General features: G+C 38.2%; 1 protein-coding gene across 4 annotated transcripts; it reads right to left on the minus strand.

Moving 5' to 3' along the window:
* Window positions 1-1,844: 1,844 nt before the first annotated feature.
* On the minus strand, window positions 1,845-17,043 carry LOC100893160. 4 transcript variants are annotated; one of them, XM_030984040.1, is made up of 13 exons: window positions 16,894-17,043; window positions 14,171-14,365; window positions 13,458-13,586; window positions 10,981-12,865; window positions 9,945-10,162; window positions 8,535-9,341; window positions 7,638-7,760; window positions 6,803-6,904; window positions 6,250-6,366; window positions 5,662-5,747; window positions 4,597-4,680; window positions 4,087-4,149; window positions 1,845-3,517 (listed from the first exon to the last, which is right to left on the minus strand). In XM_030984040.1, exons 2-13 carry the CDS (start codon window positions 14,330-14,332, stop codon window positions 3,097-3,099), a joined length of 4,197 nt encoding a protein of 1,398 aa, XP_030839900.1. In that variant the 5' UTR covers window positions 14,333-14,365; window positions 16,894-17,043; the 3' UTR covers window positions 1,845-3,096. The 4 variants fall into 4 exon arrangements, with proteins under 4 accessions (XP_030839900.1, XP_030839901.1, XP_030839902.1 ...); XM_030984041.1 differs by having other exon boundaries at window positions 16,950-17,038; XM_030984042.1 differs by lacking the exon at window positions 16,894-17,043 and adding an exon at window positions 14,953-15,183.
* Window positions 17,044-21,830: the final 4,787 nt, after the last annotated feature.

The following is a 21,830-nucleotide window of genomic DNA, read 5'->3' on the forward strand; positions in this document are numbered from 1 at the left end:
TACAAATATACACTGCCTTGAGAGGTTCTGGTTAAAACTATGCGCAAGATTTGACTCCAATAGGAGGCCTACTATTTGCTGAGGGGCGCAGCCCCGAAGCAAATGGTACTTTTGGAGTCACCAAGGCCCATAGTTTAACCAGTACCTCGAATAGAATGCATGGTATTGTTTTACATCCTGCATCAAAAATTTATTTAAAAAAAAAAAAAAAAAATTGGGATAAAAAATTATTACAAAAAAAATGTCAATTTTTATCTAAAAAGATTTAAAATATTTTGTTTTCATTAAATTAAGATTTGAAGAAAAAAAAATTGATTCAATTCAAAAAAAAAAAAAATCACATTTTTTTTTCAACTCCCAAATAGTAAACCAAAATAGTACTCTCATATAGTACTTTCTAAAAATAGGTCAAATATTTCTGGTCATGTGACAAGCTCTCAACCAATCAAAAGCCAACAAATTTTTGATGCAGGATATAATCTGTGTTATTTTCTAATTTCTATAACATACACAAATCAAAAGTTTATTCCTGATGTTTATTATTATTGATCTATAATTAAGCATTACTATCATAATTGTATCAGCTGGACAAATAGTCACTTTGTCATATGTTTCGTTGTATATTATGGGGCTATATGATATTATAAACAAAACGAACAAATAACCCTGATATATATACTCATGTTTCTACATCCTTTAGTTTAACTTTGTTTGTTATTTCCTGTATTTGTAATTTTGTTTTGTGTGTACAGTACTAATTCTGAGAGTTAGCCTGTGTCTAAATAAAACAAATAAATAAATAAATAAATGTTCGTGAGTGCATTAGGATAATGAACGAGAGTTGTTGAAGTCAATTGTCCGTCTCATTGTGACTTATAACCAAGTGCAGTGCATATCAATTATCTTAATTTCTATCTCTTTATTCTATATATATATATATATATATATATATATATATATATATATAAATATATATAATTTCTGCTATGTTCATGATGCTTGACTATGATTGAGTGATATTAAGTTTGTATGACATGTATATATATTTGTTCATACAATGTATTTGTTTTTGTATGTGTTTGCACTTCAGAACCTGAAGAAGGCCTCACAAGCCGAAAGCTCGGAATAAAATTGTAAAGTACAACTACGTCTCACGTTCCTAGACCATTTTCTTCACGCCTATATATAAATCTATATAAGATAGAAATTAAGATCATGTAGGCTAGCTGCTGATCTAAAACTATGTATAGTCCTCTAGCTGTGACCTCGATTAAGACCGTCAAGAGTAGACTATAATTTTTTGTTTGATTACCTGAATTACCTATGATGACACCCAGTAAGTCTAAAGACTTGTATAAAGACTTGTGGAGGGCAATATAAAGCTCATCAAATCAATCCTCGCATTGGGTCAAAAATTGAGTTCAATCAATTAGGTTCAAACGTACACCACTTATGTTTCTGTTTCTAAAAGCATAGTAGTTTCAAGATCAACTTGATACAATAGTTTTGACCATTCATAGTGACCAGTCACTACGTGTTTGCCATTTTTCAGCAACAAATACATACAAATCGCTCTATTTTGCCCCTCCTCCCTACACCCCCCCCCCCCTCTCTCTCTCTCTCTCTCTCTCTCTCTCTCTCTCTCTCTCTCTCTCTCTCTCTCTCTCTCTCTCTCTTCTCTCTCTCTTCTCTCTCTCTCTCTCTCTTTCTTTTTCCTTCTCCTTCTCTCTCTTTCTTTCTCCCTCTCTCTCTCTCAGCCCCTTATCAATACACTCTCAATCAATCATCTCAAAGTCTGAGTGATACAGAGTAGAATTGAAATAATCAGTCAGACATTTACAACATTTCATTTCACATAAGGTTCATTGCACAGATATTAAAGGCACATCACTCACTCTGAGTATGTAGAGCTGTACATAGATTGTGAAATAAGCTTCTCTCGGAAATAATCATAGCAAGTACTGATTGAAAAAAAAATACAAATCCAATGTGTACAAAATCATCACACAGCAAAATGCTGAAAATGTCAAAAATATTTACAAAATTGTTCAGAGTACAAACATGTAGGCATAATCGCCAACTGCATAACAAGCTGCTTCAAAATCCAGAATAATAATTTTGGTCCACTGCACCCGGTCAAGAAATATTATTTCATTTCTGTTTTAGTTGATAAACAGGTAGCATGTCTATCAAAACAAATGTGCATACATGCACAAAATGGGTCATTTCATTTGTACCATCTACAAAATCAAAACTGGCTTATAAAAATCAACATTTCTTAGATATGATTATACATGTTTTATGAAAATCCTTTGGTAAGAATCATATTTTTGCAGTCTTGAGCACATAATTTTGGTCCACTGCACCCGGTCAAGAAAATACAATTTCATTTCTGTGGAATGTATACTCAGATAATTGATAAGTTGTGTTTTATCAATCCACTTTAGAAAAAATAAAGTGGATCCTTAACGTCACAAGCTAAAACAGGTAGGGATTTGGTTTTGGATTTGCATTGTAAATATCCATAAATAGGGAGAAATATAGGAGGAAAAATGGAATGTATTTGAAGCCCCTATCACCGATTTGCAAGCCCTCAAAACTTATTTCAAAATTTATCTGTAGCAGCAAGATGAGTATGAAAGTATGTGAAAAACTTGAGATCAAAAGACTCTGTGGTATTCTCTCTATGAGTGAAAATTGCAGCCCTCAATTTGTACACATCAAATTGAGTGAAGAAAACACTACCACTTGCAAAATTCAAATTTGAAAAGAAAAATGATTGTAATCTTTTAATACTGAATATTTTACCACCATACTTCTAGGACATATTTACCTCCTGACCTATAGGGCTATACGCCCTAGTGTACATTAATAACTGGTGTTGGTCACCTAAAACTCAACATTTGAAAAACTTGTTTTGATCCATTTGTAAATTTATAATTGCAGTCTTTGACTTTGTTATTTGTTCTAATCATTTTTCACTTATTCATTAATGAGGAATAACTGATCTTCATTAGTCCATATTACTATCATCACCTATGACACAAATCTTGTCCTTGTGTTTTAATTGTATAGTGTGATTCATACAAAGTTCATCTACGGCTTTCTAGTGTCGGCCTGTTTGCGCTGCATAGTCTTTTTACCAGTCCCAACTGATACAGGATAAAGCGACCTCCTGACATTCTTAGTCTTGGTCTGGGAAACTGTAGCGGTAGCTGCTCTCGCTGGAGACTTAGCCTGCCTTGCTGAACTGGTCCTGGCCTGGCTAAGGCTTGATAACCCTCCCGATAGTCTAGATGTGGGTCTAGTGGATGTTGGTCTAGTGGATGTTGGTCTTGTGGATGTTGGTCTAGTGGATGTTGGTCTAGTCGAAGCTGTTCTCGACGATGGTCTTGATGGAGATCTTGATGTCTTAGTGGTATTTCTGGAGACCATGACAGGTTTAGTCGGGAACGGTTTGCTCAAAACAGGTGCTTTCAGTTTCAGGCTTTGGGTGGTGACAGAAAATGAAGACATCCTGGTGAAAATATGAAGAAAAATGTGAACAAATCAAAAAACATTTCATGCAGTCATTTACATTCTTTTTTATGAAAAATATTTATATTTATTTAAAATGTCAAGGAAAGATCAATTTTCACAACATAAATTTCCATCACAATCAAACACATCAAGGAAATAAAATCACCATACATTTACATCATTCAACTCATCTATTACTTGATATTCAATATTCTTTATATGAATTAACATGGTTTGTCCGATCTAATTGCTCTGCCAAAAAACAATTTCCCTCTCTTTCAAATACATCTACATATTTCAGATTTATTAATGCAAGACCCTGTGGCCTAGAACAACATAGAGGTCGAAAATCCTATCATTGACAGTGAAAGAAAATGATGATTTCTCTGAAATGCGTGATATAGATCGCTCTTAGTTTAAATTTCTACCTGGGTAAAATGCAAGTGTTATTGATTATTAAAATGGCCAGACTGTCTTATTTTCTGAACATACAAAACCAAACGGAAAAAAGAATTCCTATCAACTTTCATTTATCTTGAAGCAATTATTCATTCTTTGTTTTAATACCTTGGTGGAATAGCAGTTGCCGGCCTAGGAGGTGATTTCTGGCTTTGAAGTGGTCTAAGAACTCTGCAAGAATATACAAATATTACAGGACTGTTAGCCAAATTCTTTTAAATGTGATCAAATGATTTGGGGGGCAGGATTGTAAAAAGGCTTGGATTATTACAAAGAATATACCTATTTAAAAGAATACATGAATGAAAACTAATCTACAGTGGCAAAGTAGAGTGTAGATTGTAGAAAGAAATGTGCATTAATAAGGAGAATCATTGATCATCAGATTCAGATTCTAAAACTACATGAGACTACATCTGTTTCATGAAAACGTATGGCGTCACGTCCTCATCAACGTAAAACCTGTACAATAGACATGATGAAAGCAATGATAAAACGATAACAAAAGACATGAAAATTGATTTTAAAAACATGAATGAGACAGTCAAGAAGATATAAAGGTAGAGAAAGATGAAAATAAGACTTGGGAAGAGGTTGTATGACGGAGGGAAGAATTACCTTGTTTCAGCTGCACTTTTAGGCCTCTGGTTTGCTGGGACTAACTTTTGTCTCTTGGGTCCACTTTCTACTACATCTCCCTCCCTGGACATGAAGTGAACATTAAAAAATAAATTATTTAAAAAAAGAAAACAATTGGTAAGGGTGAGGGGCTGGAGGCAGAACTATAACCAATATATTGTAAGAACAGAAGACAGAAAATGAGATACAAGGACATTTGTATAGAAATATGTATAGAGGCTCTAAGGACAAAGGACCACATAGAACAGACATTTAAATAGAGAATGGACGATTGGACGGCCATGATTGCTGATATCTGCTTGAAGTACGGTAGATACAGAGAGTAAAACAGTATTTTGGGAGCTTAAATCATGAATCAATAGGTTTCCCAATGACATACACATCTCCTATACTATGTATGTTTTTCACTAATCTATTTTGATAATTGTTGTAAAATGCTTTAAAAGCCTTTGGAAAAAAATGCTGGATAAACACTGCATATATCATTGTTGTTGATGATGATGTAGTTGTATTTGTGTTTCAATTCATCTAACATTTGCATACAACACCAGGACTGATAGTGTGGTACGGTCACTGAAACAGCTCCCGTAGGACTTTAGTGCCAATTTTTTTTTTTTTTTTTTTTTATTCATTGGGGTCCAAGCTATCAGAAATTGATGGGGTTCAAATTTTCCCAAAGACACCAAATTTCCCTATTGCGCTTTATATAAGCCATTTTGGCGCCCAATATGGATCCCCCTGGAAATGAAGGAGGGTCTGAAAATTTGTACCCCATCATTTTGGGCCATTTCGGACCCTTTTGAAGCCTTTTGAAGCCAAAACAGCAGCAACAAAAAAACTTTGGCAAAAAATCCTACGGGATTACATACCATACCGCACTATGAGCTCTGTTATACAAGACTGATCCTCGACAACCACATATAACACATCATACTTGCAGCAAGCAACTGCTGATCTCTGTCCCTCTTACATAGAAAGAAGATAAACATTATAACAACACTGATGATTGAAAGCAATAAATAACTTGATATGGAGAGGACTTACTTTGATAGTTGTTGCCTTCTGTCCATGGCCTTCTTAGTGGCTGCCGATAAGAGGTGGGCTTTCTTGCCAGCCGATGATGGAGATACCTACAAATAAAACCAAAAAAAAATGAGACTACACTAGAGAGCGCTGTTCTCAAATAACTATGCAGTCCACTGACTGTTGGCATATTGCATTTGATCAGTATAAAGCTTAAATGAAAGATAAAAAAAGAACTTAATATTGTATTTGATCAAAATTTAAACAGGCAATTAATCACAGGTTATTACAATAGTTATAAAGACTGTACAAATCACCACTTCATCATTGGTTAAACCAATTAGGAAAAACAACTATTTTTCGAAGAGATAATGAGAATTTACGGGGGGCATAGAAGTAACAGAACCTGAGGCTTTTATCTCTGCCACCATGTACAGATTCCAATCCAATCCAAAAGATAATTGATATACACTGTATCGGTAGCGCATTTTCCTTGCGGTTACAAAGCGCTGCACACAACGCTCCACAATGTTTGGGTAACTTTTAAACAAAGGTTAATCACTTCTCAGAGATCTGTGGAAAAGATAAGTGTACATCGTAAAACAATACCTTCTTGTTGAAGAAGTTCTCTCTTTCTTGTTCTCTGTTGTGTCTTAGTATAGCCATTCTCTGCGAGATGGGAAAGACATGGAAGATATCACCCAGCTCATATTGAGCTGCCCTCAGCTGTAGAGTAGAAACAAAGAAAAACAGTGGAGTGTCAAGAAAACCAAAGGATACACCGTATATATGTTCCGGTTACAATCAAAAGATGTGGGACTGGAAAAATATGTTGTTTAAATGGGTATTTTTCAAAAATGTTCTTTATAACTAACGGTAGTTTTCATCGCACAAAGATTCAAAGACTCAACACTTAAAATAAGATTCACAATCAAAGATTTCAGAATGCCTTTGCACAAATTTTCTTTGGGTAGATTATAAATGCCAAAGGAATGGGAGATAAATGATGTAATATATTCTTTGTGATTTGAAATAATCAGAGTCCATATCTATTACATCAAATCCTGGTTAAAAGACTCATGGCATGTAACACTTTCGCTAGGATCTTCATTTCTGCTTTATTTTCTTTCAAAAGATAGAATTAAAGATTTATTTTACAAACCTGAGCAAGAACCCTTTGAGCCAGCCTGATGTCTTGTTCAGAAAGCTTTCCTCGCTTCACAGGCGTCTCAGCTTGGAACTGGTACAAAAATACTTGGGTATCCTGTGGAGTAGTACAAGTTTCATCAAAAGGGAGAGTCAGAAACAGCCGATTATGAAGACGCACGTGTCATCAGCCGCATCATTTAATCTGGGACATAGAAACATTGCTCCCCTCTGTAAAATGTTGATCTTCCTCTTAATTAGCACACAAATAAAATTCCAAAACAATTTTGAAAATAAGTTGTAATAACAGATTTTTAAAAGGAAGCATGATGGTTAGAGAAGTAGTCATAGAACTAGGAGATCCAAGGTTGAAAAGTGAGGCTGTGTCCTAGCACCCTTGGGTAAGGTGATCAGTATGAATATCTTAATCCCTTAGATATATATAAATGTGTGTGTAACTTAACTTACTTATTAAGCCATAAGTCCCTTATTACAATTTGCATTCATTCCGAATACATGTACAGCTCAGTCGGTAGAGCAGTGGTCTCGTAAGCCGGTGACCCGGGTTCGAAACCAAGTCGATGTACTAGTGCCCTTTGGTAAGGCATTAATCCTCATTACCAGGTCTCTCGGAGAGGACCTAAAGCCGTCGGCCATCTGGTTGCTTACTAACAAGCATTTATGCTTTCTTAGCAGTCAGGTAAAATAACCACCAACACCATATATATAGATATAAATAGATATGTGTAACTTAATTTACTTAAGCCATAGGTCCCTTATTACAATTTGCATTCATTCCGAATACATGTACAGCTCACGTCACTTTCCTATTTCTATATAAATGTACATGCCTTGATTGTCTTGACGAGGGCTTTGATCTTTGGTGTTCTCATGAGAGCTCGGGTCAGATAACCTTTGACCCTTGCAGATACCATGTCAAACCTGATGTCCATCTGTAAGCTCTGGGTGATGGCCTACACACACAACAACAAAAACAGAATATATATGTATGGACAAACGATAATAATGAATTACATTTCTATAGCACTTAAAGATGAAGTTGAGTTCTGGTCATGTGATTGCATTGTGAAAGAAACAGTGTGGAATCGACCAGAAAGGTTGATCATCTAGCATATAAGAATTTGTGTTGCAAGATTCTGGAATCATCAAAACAATAAGAAATTTGGCCAAGTCTTGGTAAAGTTACAAACACTGTACACGGAAAGATATATATGGGACTACACAAACAAGTGGCGTAAAAATCCGTCCCTGGATTTTTACGATGTTACATGACATATTTGGAATATGAAGGCATTTGAAGAGCCATGCTTTTCAGGGAACATTTCTTATCTGATGTTCTTCCACACTTGCATAAAAAGAATGGTAACGCTCACAAATTATTGTTCACCTCTTCCCAGAACTCAACCTTCTCTTTAATACAAATGTTTTAAAGCAGTTTACATCAATTTGTCTGTACAACCAAAAATTATTAAAGAAATTAATAACTTATACAATATTTAAACTACATGTATGAAGGGAGTTGGAAGGATTATCAGACAAACAATCCTATTACAGTATTAACATTGGGTTAATTTATACTCAGAGGTGATTAAATTAGAGATTTGTCCAACATTTCTTTACTAGAAAACAGTGAACTACCTGAAAGTTGAAAGCAAACAATATATATTGATTTTTGTCTGTCTTTAGTGAATAAAACACAATGTCTGAATATCTCAATGGCAATTTACCCATGGCTTGGAGTAACTGGAAGTATGCTGTTGTTGGTCAGCATGTCTGTCTGGTGTTTCTCCAGTCTGGTCATCATTCAGGAAGAAAGAGTCACTGAGACTGTTAACATAAACAGGATCGGAGACTGAAGCTCCAGTAAAGTGAGCCGATCCATTGGTCATATCCACTGCAGGAGACGCCCATGCTGGCAGCCTTGTGGAGTCTCTATCAGAGGTGTCTTTGAGAGGAGTGCCCCACGATGTAAGATGGGAGGAGTCACCATTAGATGGTTCCTCTACGGAGATGGATGGTGAAGCAAGGTGGGCAGAGCCTGTAGTTGCGCCCTTGGGTGTGGTCAATGATCTCTGGTGGGTGGGGCTCCTGGATACAGGTCTATGGTAGCTACCGGATTTGATGTAAGACGGCGGAACCTCCACCAATCCTCCATGATCTGATTCCAGACTGTCCTGTGGAGTGAGCTTCTTCTTGGCGTTTGCCAGGAGCTTGTCACTGACTGGAGAATGAAAACCAGGGGAGGCATGCCCCTTGCCATGCCCCTTGCCTGCCAGTGAGGACTGCTTGATGTAAGAGGCAGGAACTTGGACCATGCTTTCTACCGATGACTCTTCAAAGCGTCTCTTTCTACTGTTGGGGCTTGGAGGTGGAACCTTCCTCTGATTTGGAGCAACCTTTGCACTTTCCTTCTCACTCTTGTCATCATTCTCATGAGATGGTTTAGTTGATGGTATCGTGCTGGGAGTATTTTTCTTAGATGATTCCTGGACTTCTCCCTTTTGCATGCTTTCCTCATGCACTTCTGTTGAGGTCTTTAAAATCAAAGAAATGAAAATGAAAGACAGAAATAATAAAACACCACAAAAAAAAAACTGAATTAAATATAACTGAAATAATTCTGCTAAAGACAGAGAATTGACTTTCAATGCAACTACTCTGGTAAGTTCCTCAACTATTAATTTCCAAATAAAACCATTCTCTTTTAACTTTTCTCATTGAAAAATATGTACTTATTATCAGAAGAAAAATGAAAATAATGAAAAGGTGTTTGTCTGGAAATATAGCTTCTCTGCAGATATCAATGGATGTAGTAATACATATCCTATGCTAAAACAAATGGCAGCATTTACTCAACCCACAACTCTGCAAGGGATGTTATTTCTTTTAAAGCCCGTCTGTACTAGTTTGGCCAGGGGGGATTAGACCTCCCTGCAAGGTCACTGATAGCTGGTTATCTCATCAAATCAGCTCTCAATTAACATAAGAAAAAGGGGATCATGGGGGACCAACAGGCAACAATCAGGCATTGTTTGTTATATAGAGGGCGCAAGTAGCTATAACTACTGCAGTGGGGCTTTAAGAAAAACACTTCTCTTAATACTTCATTATCATACCCCCACCCAACCTCTCCTTACTTTGATCATAGTATCTTTGTCATCATCCACATGTCCCAGAGCAGACTGTGCAGCTTGTCTCCTGATCCCCTCCATCTCACTCTCCAGGAGACACAGCTCCTGGGATTGCTGAAGCATCAGCCCCTTCATCTGCTCGTCGTGCTGGCGCTGAAGACGCTGCTGCATCTGCTCCAGGCACGACAGCTGGAGGGACAACACCTTGGCCTCGGACACATCATCTGTGGACATGGACGTGGAAGATAATACATGAACAGTGGGTGTTTCACAAAGATGTCAAACTTAACTCTAAGTTGGACTTAAACATTATGGAGAGCCATTTGTAGCCTTAAAATGAAATATATTCAAAAGCAAAAATTCAAGTATTTAGACTTTTTATAAATTCCACATTAAGAATATGAAATTTTCTTAATAGAAAATATTAATTATTTGAATCAACATGTTATGCCTTTTAAAAAGACTTGTGCAAAACATTTTCATATATATGCTAACTGCTTTCCATAATTGTTAAGTCCAACTTAGAGATAACTTCAACTTAGGATCTTTGTGAAACACGTCCCTGAGAGTGGTCAGGCTGTTCACCCAAAGTGATACTGTAGTCAAGGGTTGACACGGACAAGAGTCCTTGGACGACTGATCCCCTGAAGTTAACAATGGATCCCAAATTTTAGCCACTATTCCATTAGAGATAAAATCAGGTCTTCATGAAAACAGAAAAGTTAACATCAAGCCCTGCAACATGGATAAAATTAAAATTTCAAAAGCTCTTTCTGCATTGTAAAAAAATTTCAACAATATCTGCAGTACAAAGGAACATGCATCGAAAAGGCGATTGGTACTGCAGTGATGCAATGTCCTTATTTTAAGATTAAACGCCTGTATTGTATATGTGCGATAATAAATGAAATGCTGTTACAGTATTTAAAAAAATTCATAATGGCAATGTTAAAATTTCCACATTCCTTTGATGGAAATGTTGATAATATTTATGTTTATGCTCTAAGTGTTAGTAAATCAATTAAATTTTTTCTCTGCTCACCTATCTTGAGATCTTTCATTTCAGATGATAGTTCATCTGGCTGCTTTTCATCACTCACAGTCCCCTCTCCCGACTTAGCCTTATTTAAAGCCCCTTCATCAGCATCTTTGGCCTTGGTGCCTGCTTCAGCATGGCTGATATCACGTCCACTTATATGTGGAGCCTGGTGACGAGCCTCAGCATCTAGAAGTGCTGGTGAAGGGAAATCCAAAGTATATGACGACTTCCTGGCATGGTGTCTAAGTGGTGTTTGAAAGTCACTGTCCACTTTGACCCCTGACCTCTCAACTTTGACCTCTATCTTCTTGTGTTCGACACTTGATGGCAATGTTGGAAGAGGCTTGTCTACATTAAGACTTTGCTGTCTCTCCGACTCTTCAGATTTGCTGGAAGTTTGTTTGCCGACTTCAACAGTGGCATTACTTTCCTGACCAACAGGTGCTGCTCTGACCATTCCAGCATTGGTCAACTCATCGCTTGCTATGGACATAGCTTTATCTGTCCCGGTAGGAGTCACCTCCTGGCTTGTTCTGTCCCATGTCTCTTCAAGTCCATGAAGAGTGGATTCTGACGTCACGCTAAGGCTCATGGGAAGGGTGACAGACTGGGCCAGGGTTCCAAGGGAGCTACCACAGTATTCTGAGCCATCCACAGATTTCAAGGATTCACCTGGCTCAACAGATACATCGGTAGCCGGAATATCAGACACTTCTGCATCACGGTTGACATCAACGGCATCAGGTGAGGTAGGATCAGCAAAGAATGGAACCTTTATAGCATTTCTATGTTGAATAGAGTCTGGTGTGCCCCTATTTGATCCTGGTGTTGGCAGCAATGAATACTCCCCTAGCAAACTCATGTATGACTCGGTATCACTCAAGTAGCCTGCTACATGGTTTTCCTCTTGCATGTTTGGTACATCGTTGTTGGTGTCCTTGCTTTCTGCAACATCTGTTACTGGTTCTACCCTAGCTTTAGCTTCTGTAGATAATGAAGACTGTGGTTGAATATCTGATTCATTCTTGTCAGGTTTGGAGGAATCCTCTGCTTTCTCCAAAGTTGATTGACCCTGGATAAGTGACATTTGTGACAAGTCAATCACAGTTTGGTTCAATGCACTATTGCTGCTGCTGTTGGTCGACTGACTTCCTGTGCTACCAGCTACACCAGTGCCTAAGGATTGAACCGCATCTATCTTGGGTATAGGGCTAAGTCTACTTATCATGGCACTATCAACAACTGCTGCATTAGTGTCAGGTGGCTGAACTGCAGAATTCTCATGTGATTCAATCTCTTGAGGTTCTGATAAGTTATTCCTTTCATTTGATTGTACATCTGGGCTAACGTTGCAGGGCACATCCACTGGATTGGGTGCAGCACTTTCACCAGTTGTCACCACTTTCAAGTCTTCCAGTCCAGGGGGAGAGGATGGTAAAATCTCCTTAAGGACAGGTTGCACACTGCTGGAGAGGGTCCGATCGATGGCATCCACTGGGGAATTCCTGGGCAAGAAGTTACTAGCTTGTGATGATGCCACCGAGATGGCAGAAACATCGGGTGTGGCTCCTCTCATATCCTGACTGCGGTCCATCCTCATGGTGGATGAGATGGGCTGGTGTCCTCTGGGGTCAAAGTTCGCTGCAATGACCGTCTTCGTCTTGGATTGCTTTGTTCGTCTCCACGGTGTTGCTGGTCTTACGTTCCATTCCTCTTCATCCATCTCCATATACTTGAGTGGTGAATATGAAGGGTTGTTAAGGCCTTGTGAGACGGGCTTAGATCCAACTGACTGTACGGCAGGTATAGCTTGCATAGCTTGGTTAGGTAGCGTGTTGGCTGCTTGCTGAGGACTACTTTCCTTGCTACCTAAAGATTGTCTACCATCCTGAAAGATAATTTGGAGCAAAATAGTGGTTACTGAAAACTTACATCTTGTCATAAAATGACAGTGAGTAATACACTTTTAATAATCTGTAGAATGAAATAAGTGTAAATAAACATTCAAAAAGTAAAGGAATATTCTTTTCTCAGATGCTTAGGTACCTTCAGATCTTCATCTCGTAAAATCATACTAAAACTTAACTTATTGCTAACTACTATCACTTTTTCCTTATCTCATACTTTGATCAAGCCCTCAACTTTACCAACTATACATTACCACAACTACCAGCAGGAAAGGATACAAGGTTGTTCTTTGAAAAAAGAGAAAACTCAAATGTTTGCATGACGAGGTTTTGTGGTCTATTGGATCTGTCTACAGACTATGGATCAACTGACTCAGATTCAAATTCTTTTGACATTTCTAACATTCTAAATTTTCCATTCATCAGCCAAGATGAAGTGAATAGGTACCTGGAACGAGAAAGATTTTTATTGCTTAGCTCTTTGCCACAGCATCTCGGCTGTCGCTGAGGTACCATTGAATCCATTTGTACAAATGTCACATAAATCTACATATAAAAGTACACCATACTAACCTCATAACTATTTACGATGGTTTCAACCCTAGAAACTAGTTGCTGAAGCCTCCATTCCTCTCGTTCCCTTTCTCTCTGAATTGCCACTGCCTTGTATCTTATCATCTCAGCTCTCTTGTCCGGAGTCATCTTAAAAAACAAGAAGATACAAGACACAAAAGATATATATCATAAGATGAGTGCAAAATAAAATCAACACTTGATGAAAGCAGTCCCTTAGTATATATGAACAGTCATGGCAAGAATCCAATGAAAATAAACAAGTACTTTAATAATATATATTCAAATTAGAAAAAATTCTCCAGGGCCCTGTATTATAAAGAGTTGCGATTGATTCAAATCAATCGCAACTTCAATTCAATCGCAAATACGTACATAAGAGAGGTTATACTGATTCCAATCAATTGCAACTCTGTATAAGACAGGGCCTAGGTATAATCCAAAAGTGATACTTTTGTCAACAGATAGCATTTATATCCTGGTGATCACCTGCCAGTGTGAGTGTGTGACCAAATGATATTTCCCAACCTAAATTTTTTTTTATTGTTTTTGTTTTTAATCATCATTTCGTCAATTTGTATTTTATATGCCAATTCATCGGCTGCCCGCATAAAGGCTGTAACTGCCATTGACAATGCACAGAGTAGCTCTTACAGCCTTCTTGAGGTCAACCAAAGAAATTCAAGATTGACCTTCGTCATATACGTGCTTACCAGAGGTGGGAGGATAGGCTTGTCGTTGACCCTGACCATGGACGTATATGGAGGACGCCCTCTGGAGTCCATGTCTGCAGCTGATGAGGTATTATCATGTCTGACGGCCATCTTGTCCAAGGTGGCCACGCAGACCTCCAACTTGGCGATAATCTCGTCCATTGCTGACTATGGAATGTCATTCAACAGTTACATCTGCATTTATGGGAATATATATATGGCAGAAGCATTATAAGCATATTCTTTCACTGATAGGAATCAAGCATAAATAGGGGAGCACAGGGTTAGTTGGACCACTTCCAGCCAATTAAAATGAAATATATAAATACACTTTCTAAAAGAAATATTGTCAATAATAGCATAACTCTTCATATAAATACATCATTTTTGTTTAACTGTTCCATTGTGAAAGTTACACTATCTTTCCAAGAGAGGTAAGTTTGTTGATTTTTTTTCCTTGGATTATCATGGAAAATTGAGAATATCTTTGTTCGACAATCAAGTTCAAAGTACTTAAGAATTTTGAGAGCTGTCTTCATCAGTATAGTCATAAGTACACACCTCAGCGTACAAAAGATCTTTCCTGCTCTAGACTCCCCTAGATGTCACCCAACATTTGTAGCCTTAATGTGTGTACCTGTATGCGGTCAATAGTGTTAGACCTATTGCTTTGTAGGATTGGGTGGGCAAAAAAAGCAGTCCTACAAAGCATGCAGACTTATTATTAGAAGTTTAGAACACAAAGTACTTGCTTATAATATGACTTATGAAAGTTATGGTACCCCATCGGGTGTCTTGTCAGGTCGCCCCCCAGCTGGTCGCCTCCTATACACAGTCGCCTCCTATACGCAGTCGCCTCCTTACGTAGTTGCCCCCAAATTGTGTGGTCAGGTCGCCTCCTATACACAGTCGCCCCTCTCTGTGAATATAATGCATTTAAATGCAACAAATTTCCTTCTGGACCAATAAAATTGAATTGAATTGAATTGAATTTAAGAGTTCCATATGTAACATATAGATAGGTCTATGACTCAGAGTGATATACCGGTTTTACCGATATACCAAATAATAATATAATATATAAAACATGGGAACAATTTTTATTTAGGGTTAGGGTTAGGGTTAGAGTTAGGGTAACACAGACCTTGGTGTCCTAGGGTAATGCAGGGCCCGGTGTCCTAGCTAGGGTAACGCGGGACCTGGTGTCCTAGGTTTAGGGTTAGGGTAACGCGGACCATAGTGCTAGGAACTTATAAAAGAGTCAAAGACATCAAATTAAAACAAAAAATTAGGGGGCGAAATGACCAAAAAATTGGGGGCGAGCTGACCAAGAATCCCAAAATCCCCACAAAAAAAATTGGGGGGCAACATGACCAATCGAGGGCGACTTTGTAAAGGGGCGGGCTGACATTGGGCGACCTGACATGTAACTCCCCATCGACATCACTCCAGCAAAGCATAGAGAGAGTCAATGCTAATGCGTACTGACCTCTAGCACTGCACTACGTGTTAATAGGCAGCATTTGCACACCTGAATAGTCAATACACTCATTATACACAAATGCACACAATCAAGCATATGTGGCTGATCGGCAAGTATGATAGACTTACAATTTGAATTTTTAAATTATTCTTTCTAACATCGGTAAGTTTAAAAAATTGTATTTTACTGCTATTTAGGTCTTGGATTGGATTCCTCTGGAACATTCCCATAGGGAATTGTAACTGGAGGTGTCATCAATTGTCACTAGATCTAGGCCTACATACAGTATGGTGGTGTGACCAAAGTTCGCGCGTGACCAAAGTTCGCTTTCTCAAAAAAATCGGTAAGATTTCGAAAATCTGATAAAAAGTGATATCACTAATGGAAAGAGGATCACAAAATTACCCAGAAACGAAATTTTCTTTGGAATTGGGTGTGAAATTGTGAAAATATTGACAAAAGATCGGCAAATTTTGCAGTTATTTGCGTCCGTTCCGAAAAATTATCAACTTACCGATAAGGGTCTGGAAATCTTCATTTTGAGAGCAGAAATCCTCAAAATTATAAGTAAAAAGTGGCACCAACTTATTGTATGTTATCTTGCCTTGCAAATCATGTTATTACCTTAATTTTGATGGATCACATTTTTTGATAAATCAACTGTAAACCCCCGTGCGTGAAGTTAGGTCTCGTTACTTTTATGACTTTTTTAGATGCAGCGCGCATGCACGATTGGACATCAAATTTTTAGATCGCGATATCTTCGAAATCCTTCGACGATAAATTTTCTAGTTGAATCAAGCTGTAGTAAAAAACTTTGCCATCCATTTGGTAATAATTGAAATGAATAAATTTGTGTAGAATATGAGAAATCATAGATCGAACATCACATTTTGTAATATGTTCTAAAATGTCCGCGAACTTTGGTCACCCCTTCAGTATTTTCTAGGCCTAGACTACCAATTTTGAATGAAATCAGTTGAGTTTTGTACAGTAGCAGTAGTGTTTGAAATGTTGAGAATCAATAGTACAGCTTTTAATACACAACCAGGATAGTAATGCAGCTATGTCGATAGATCGGCGCTTGTTCAGAAACCTATCCAAAATTTGACCCGTAACTCGGGTCATGATTTAATTTGCAAATGCAGACATGTAAATGAACGTGTGGGGCCAGCACAGCTCTCGGTCTGATTTGTATCGGCCAAACGGTGCTAAGTAAGGATTTAATATGCATACTTACAACCAAAAAAATCCACTAAGAAGTACGAAATCGGTCCTTCTCTCGAAGAAACTTACGTTTATCTTCTAGTTCAAAATAACAACATAACATTGATGTTCTCCATTTGTTTACATTTTTCGGTCGGCGGGTGCTTCGAAAAAATAGCCAGCGATATATCCAGGCCTTTCATTGGCTGTTTAAATTAGGAATAAGAACAGTCGTCCAATGAAATATCTTCCTTCATCCATCACCCCCTGGCCTTAACTACCCCCTCCCCCCCCCCCCCCTTTTTTTGTGGGGGGGGGGAGGATAGCTGGCTACTGGCTAATCTTGTCAGGGGAAAGTCATACTGAAGTGGGGAAGTCTGTCTCTTGAATTCAAATTATTTATATTAAAATATAATCTAAACCTCTAGATCTACTTTACTTATGTTTTTTTGACTCGATCGAATCGATCACTTTCTCCCGAAAATTATTTTGAGTCCTAGAATCTATCCATGCAATTCCCTCTCTCGTTTGTAGTTTTTAATTTTCTTTCTGAAGCTCTCAAATTCTATCTCTCTCGATCGCTAATTGTTGCATTCTTCTCCTGGATACATTTCCATAGCTTGTTCCTCTTCTCTCTTTTATCACATTCATATAATAGCTTCCGGTCTTCCTAGCTCTATTTGTGAGGTTCAATACTTGGTACTTGGTTGTTGTTCCTCCAAAAGATTCCTATTGGAATTTAAACTGGAGGTCGTGGTGGCACTTATTATATTTATAACACTTATTATATTTTTTTTCACCTCCAAGAACATAAAAGAGTATAACGATAGCAGGAAATACAAGAAAACGAAGAACAATAAAAAAATTATTGAACAAATAAATATTTAAAAAATCAACAAATGCTTGTGGATTACCAAAATAAATTACGTTACTGTAGAAGGCTCTCCTCTAGCTGTTATAGCTGATATTATACGTACTATATTGTTGTACTAATTGGGCCTTCCTCACCATTATAATAATGTTCAAATATTATATTACATGTATCATCTTTAATAGAAGCTACTTTCGATTTTTCTATTGTATACAGGGGCGTCTCTAAAGGGGGTGGGGTGCGACACCCCCCCCCCCCCCACCTGTCAGGATATTGTCGGTAAAATTGCGCTGCCGTCGGGAAAAAATAGAAAAGGGGAGGGAAAGGGAAAGAAAAGAAAAAAGAAAAGGAAAAGAAAAGAAAGGAAGGAAAAGAAAAGAAAGGAAAGAAAGGAAAAGAAAAGGAAAGAAAAGAAAAGAAAGAAAGAGCAAAAAGAAAAAGAGTGAGGAGAGGAAAGAAAGGAAAAGAAAGAAAAGACAGAAAAGGAAAAAAAGAAGAAAAAAGAAAAACAAAAGAAACGGGGGATGAAAGAGAGGAGAGAGAGGGGAGGTAAGAGCCTGATAGAGGAGGAGTGGGAGTAAAAGAGAGAGGGGCGTTGTTGGGTGGAGTCGTCTCGTCGAGGGAGCAAGAAAGACACGGGTAAATGTTGATGTGTCGGGTCAGCTGTGTCGGTAGTCCGATGTTGTCAAGATTGGCCGTAAATGTTTTCTTTCAGTTACTGATATTACTGATATAATAGTGAGGTTTTATGTTATTTTCATTTATTTTGCTCACTGCTGACTTAACTTCAAGTGATATGACAATAGGCCACTGCCCTGACATGGCATAATGAATATATCACGAATCGTTTCAATTCAGTATATGCTACGAATTCTATAACAGGGCACCTATGAATAGGGAAGCTCGGCTATTCGATTCTGTGTTCAATAGCTTTCACCTGCAATGTTTGAATAGTTACGTAACAAATTCTTCAGCTCTTTCTGACATGGCATCAATAATGAATTGAGAAAAAACGACCCTCCCTTCACTGATCGAGCTAATAATTTTGTCTATTGCGAAGATTACCAAAGAGGTAATAATAGCATTCCTGACATTGCAACAATGACCGCGTGATGTTGATGTATTGTCCCTAAAGGTACTGAGGAGGTCTTTCTTTTGCAAGCGAGGCGTCAGCGGCGAGGGAGCGGAGCGACAAAACGGGGATGGGTTTGGGACATCCTCCTAGAGTAGGAAGCATTTGCAATTTAAAAACCACATAAGGCGCATTTTCAGGCACTTCCCGGGGTAATATAACCTAAAATTGCTTTGTCCTACCCCCTCCAAGAGAAGGGATCTTTTGCAATTTGAAAACCACATTTGGAGCATTAATGTCTTTCTCCTTTCTCCTTTAAATCACAAAAATTCTCTTCTCCCCTTTTTTCAATCTCCTTTTTGTTTGTTTTCGTTGTGCTTTTTTTTTTTTGGGGGGGGGGTACACGGCTGGCAAGAGGGACCCATATTTTGTGTGTCGTAAATCTCAATTGAAAGTTAAGTTTTAAAAAACACCATCTTATAATATCATCCCCCTTTCTTTCTTTTCCCTTCTCCATTTCCCCCTTTTTCTCTCCTCCGTCTTTCCCCCTTTCCCGTCTTTTCTCTCCTCTCTCTTCCTCTTTCTTCCTTTCCCCCTCCTTTTTCTCCTCTCCCCTTTTCTCTCCTCCCTCTTTTCTTCTTCTTTCTCTCTATTTCCCCTCCTTTTTCTTCCCCCTCCTCTTTTTTTTACCGGGGGGGGGGGGTTCACGTGCCCGCTGTGCCCCCTGGATCCGCGACTGGCTATATAAGAGCTTATTATTATTATTTGTATAATTATTTAATTACATCACATGCAGTTTATCATTATGAGTCCTGTGCTGAAATCACAGCAAAGGGTTTCTGTAATATCCAAATATTAAATGTCAGGCAAGAGAGATAATAATTAATGTTTACCAAGTCGAACCGACATGTCATTTCTTACTTTTGTATATTCTAAAAAAAGCTAATAACCGAGCAATAAGGTCTGATTTGTGTCATGACCGATTATCAAAGAAAATGTCCAGGTTAAGCGTGCTCTGTACAATGTGCGTAATAAATATGATCTTGTGCTGTTTACAAAGAGCACAGTTCTAAAGATTAAAGATAATTCTTGGCACCTCTATATGTGTTCATAATGTGAGGGCGGTTCTCGGATTCACCATGTAATATGAAGACAGCAAGCATGCCACATATGATATTAACTTTCACAAAGAGGGATCGAGAGAGAGAGAGTGAGAGGGAGAGAAAGAAAGAGAGAGGGCGAGGGAAAGGGGAAAAAGAGGGAGAGAAAGAGAGAACAGGGAATGGGGGAGGGGAGAGGGACAAGAAGAAGAAAGGGAAATGAGAAAAACTAATATAATCCAAGCCGTATAGACTGGAATTAGAGTACGCCCCCATATTAAATTTGAAGGCCCAGACATTGATCAATAATATAGCCCCTTCGCTTTCAAAGTCATCTTTTGGAAGCATTTAGCCTCTTTAAAAGCCGATTTCGTCCAAACTTTCAATAATTTGTGGTAGCGGTTCTGTTTGAGAAGGACACTCCCTGAACTCCTCTTTTAAAAGTACCCAGAATAACTAAGGTACATCTTCGCCTTCTTTCAGAATCATGGAAAGACCAACTGAATTTCCAAATATGTTTGCCTTGGTTTTAGAAGAGGAGGAAGTTTGCGGTTGTAATTGTTGCTTAGCCTCCTGAAGCTCAAGGTTTTAGGCATTTAATTACGGTCAGGTGAGCATCAAGGGGCCCGTCTTAGGCCCCTTGGTGGGGTCCTAGGGGGCGGATCCCCCGTGAGCTCAGGGGTTTTAGGTATTTAATTACGGTCAGATGAACATATTTTCATACCTCATTTGTGACCCTGGCAGGTCACTCATTCTTTCTTTCTTTACCCTTTAACATACTTTTTTTCACAAATTAGTGGGGGGCTCGAGCCCCCGAGCCCCTCTTTTCTTCAGGCCCTGACATGAAGCCTTCTAAATAAGCAGATTTTTGGCTGACTGTAAATTTGGGAATTTGTCATTTTCCAACAAACGCATAAAAAAGTATAATTTACAACAACAAAATGAGAAAAAATCTCGGTAAATCATGTCAATTCAGCAACTTTTGTATATCACTGGTATTGAATTAGTTTGAATTTTGTCTGGGGGCAACCCGCAACTGCTATTCTTTTGCAAAAATGCATGTCATCTGGAGCGAATTTTCTTTTTCAGCAGTTGTTTCCTTTTTCCAATCAGATCCCCGCGTGTTACTTTTTTTTAAAGGGAGGGGGGGGGGGAGAAGAAGAAGGAGAAGAAGAGAAAAAAAACTCCGACAGGATTGTTGCGCGCGCTGAGAGAAGAATTGAACGAGCTACAAGTACGAGCTACTAAATTAGCTGAGATCGTCATCGAGAGCTTTGACTGATTAGGAGAGCGTCACTACTGCTCTCATTCTTCATGACATATGGGTCGCTTTGAAGGTGTCTCAGATCGCGTCACAAACTACTAATAATTATACCATACAAAAGAGAGAGAAGGAAAGAGAGGAAAAAAATCGTTATGAGCCTACTTACATATTAAGCCGACAAGAACGATCACAATGTATTAATGGCCTTGATAGTGGTCGAAAATTCCAGTTTGGGGTTAAAAAGTGCATAATATTATACAGGTCGTGTATATACGTGTTTACCACAGAAATTATTACATGTATTTGCTTTTGAGCAGTGTTTCGGAATCAATCATAAATCAATTTCAACAAAATTTGGGATCAACGTGAAATCCTACAAGTTAATCAAGTCAATCTACCAGCGGTGAGTGTTTCCGAATCGTCGATAACCTTTCATGCCTACCTCAAGTCTACATTCAACGAACTTAGTCGCAGTTTGAGTTCGTTTGTACGACTGTACATGTGTATCTGTTTCTATTTATATCGTTCAATTTTCGGGTGTAACATTCAATGTATTAGTATGATATTCACCTTTAGAATGTCAGTCCAAAAAATTTAATTACGAGGTCGAGGAGTCTGCATGGTAACTTATTGCTCGCATGCAGGGGCGTACGCAGGGGGGGGG

The sequence above is a fragment of the Strongylocentrotus purpuratus genome, unplaced genomic scaffold (assembly GCF_000002235.5).
Source record: "Strongylocentrotus purpuratus isolate Spur 01 unplaced genomic scaffold, Spur_5.0 spur5_scaffold_14, whole genome shotgun sequence".
Taxonomy (NCBI): domain Eukaryota; kingdom Metazoa; phylum Echinodermata; class Echinoidea; order Camarodonta; family Strongylocentrotidae; genus Strongylocentrotus; species Strongylocentrotus purpuratus.

Bases quoted from the DNA above. Each gene is read 5' to 3' on its own strand.
- LOC100893160 (XM_030984040.1), bottom strand. From the start codon at position 14,332: ATGGACGAGATTATCGCCAAGTTGGAGGTCTGCGTGGCCACCTTGGAC. The intron at 13,587-14,170 runs GTAAGCACGTAT...TTGTTTTTTAAG, and splicing joins AGCCTATCCTCCCACCTCTG to ATGACTCCGGACAAGAGAGC. The intron at 6,905-7,637 runs GCATGTACATTT...ACTACTCCACAG, and splicing joins CCCTCGTCAAGACAATCAAG to GATACCCAAGTATTTTTGTA.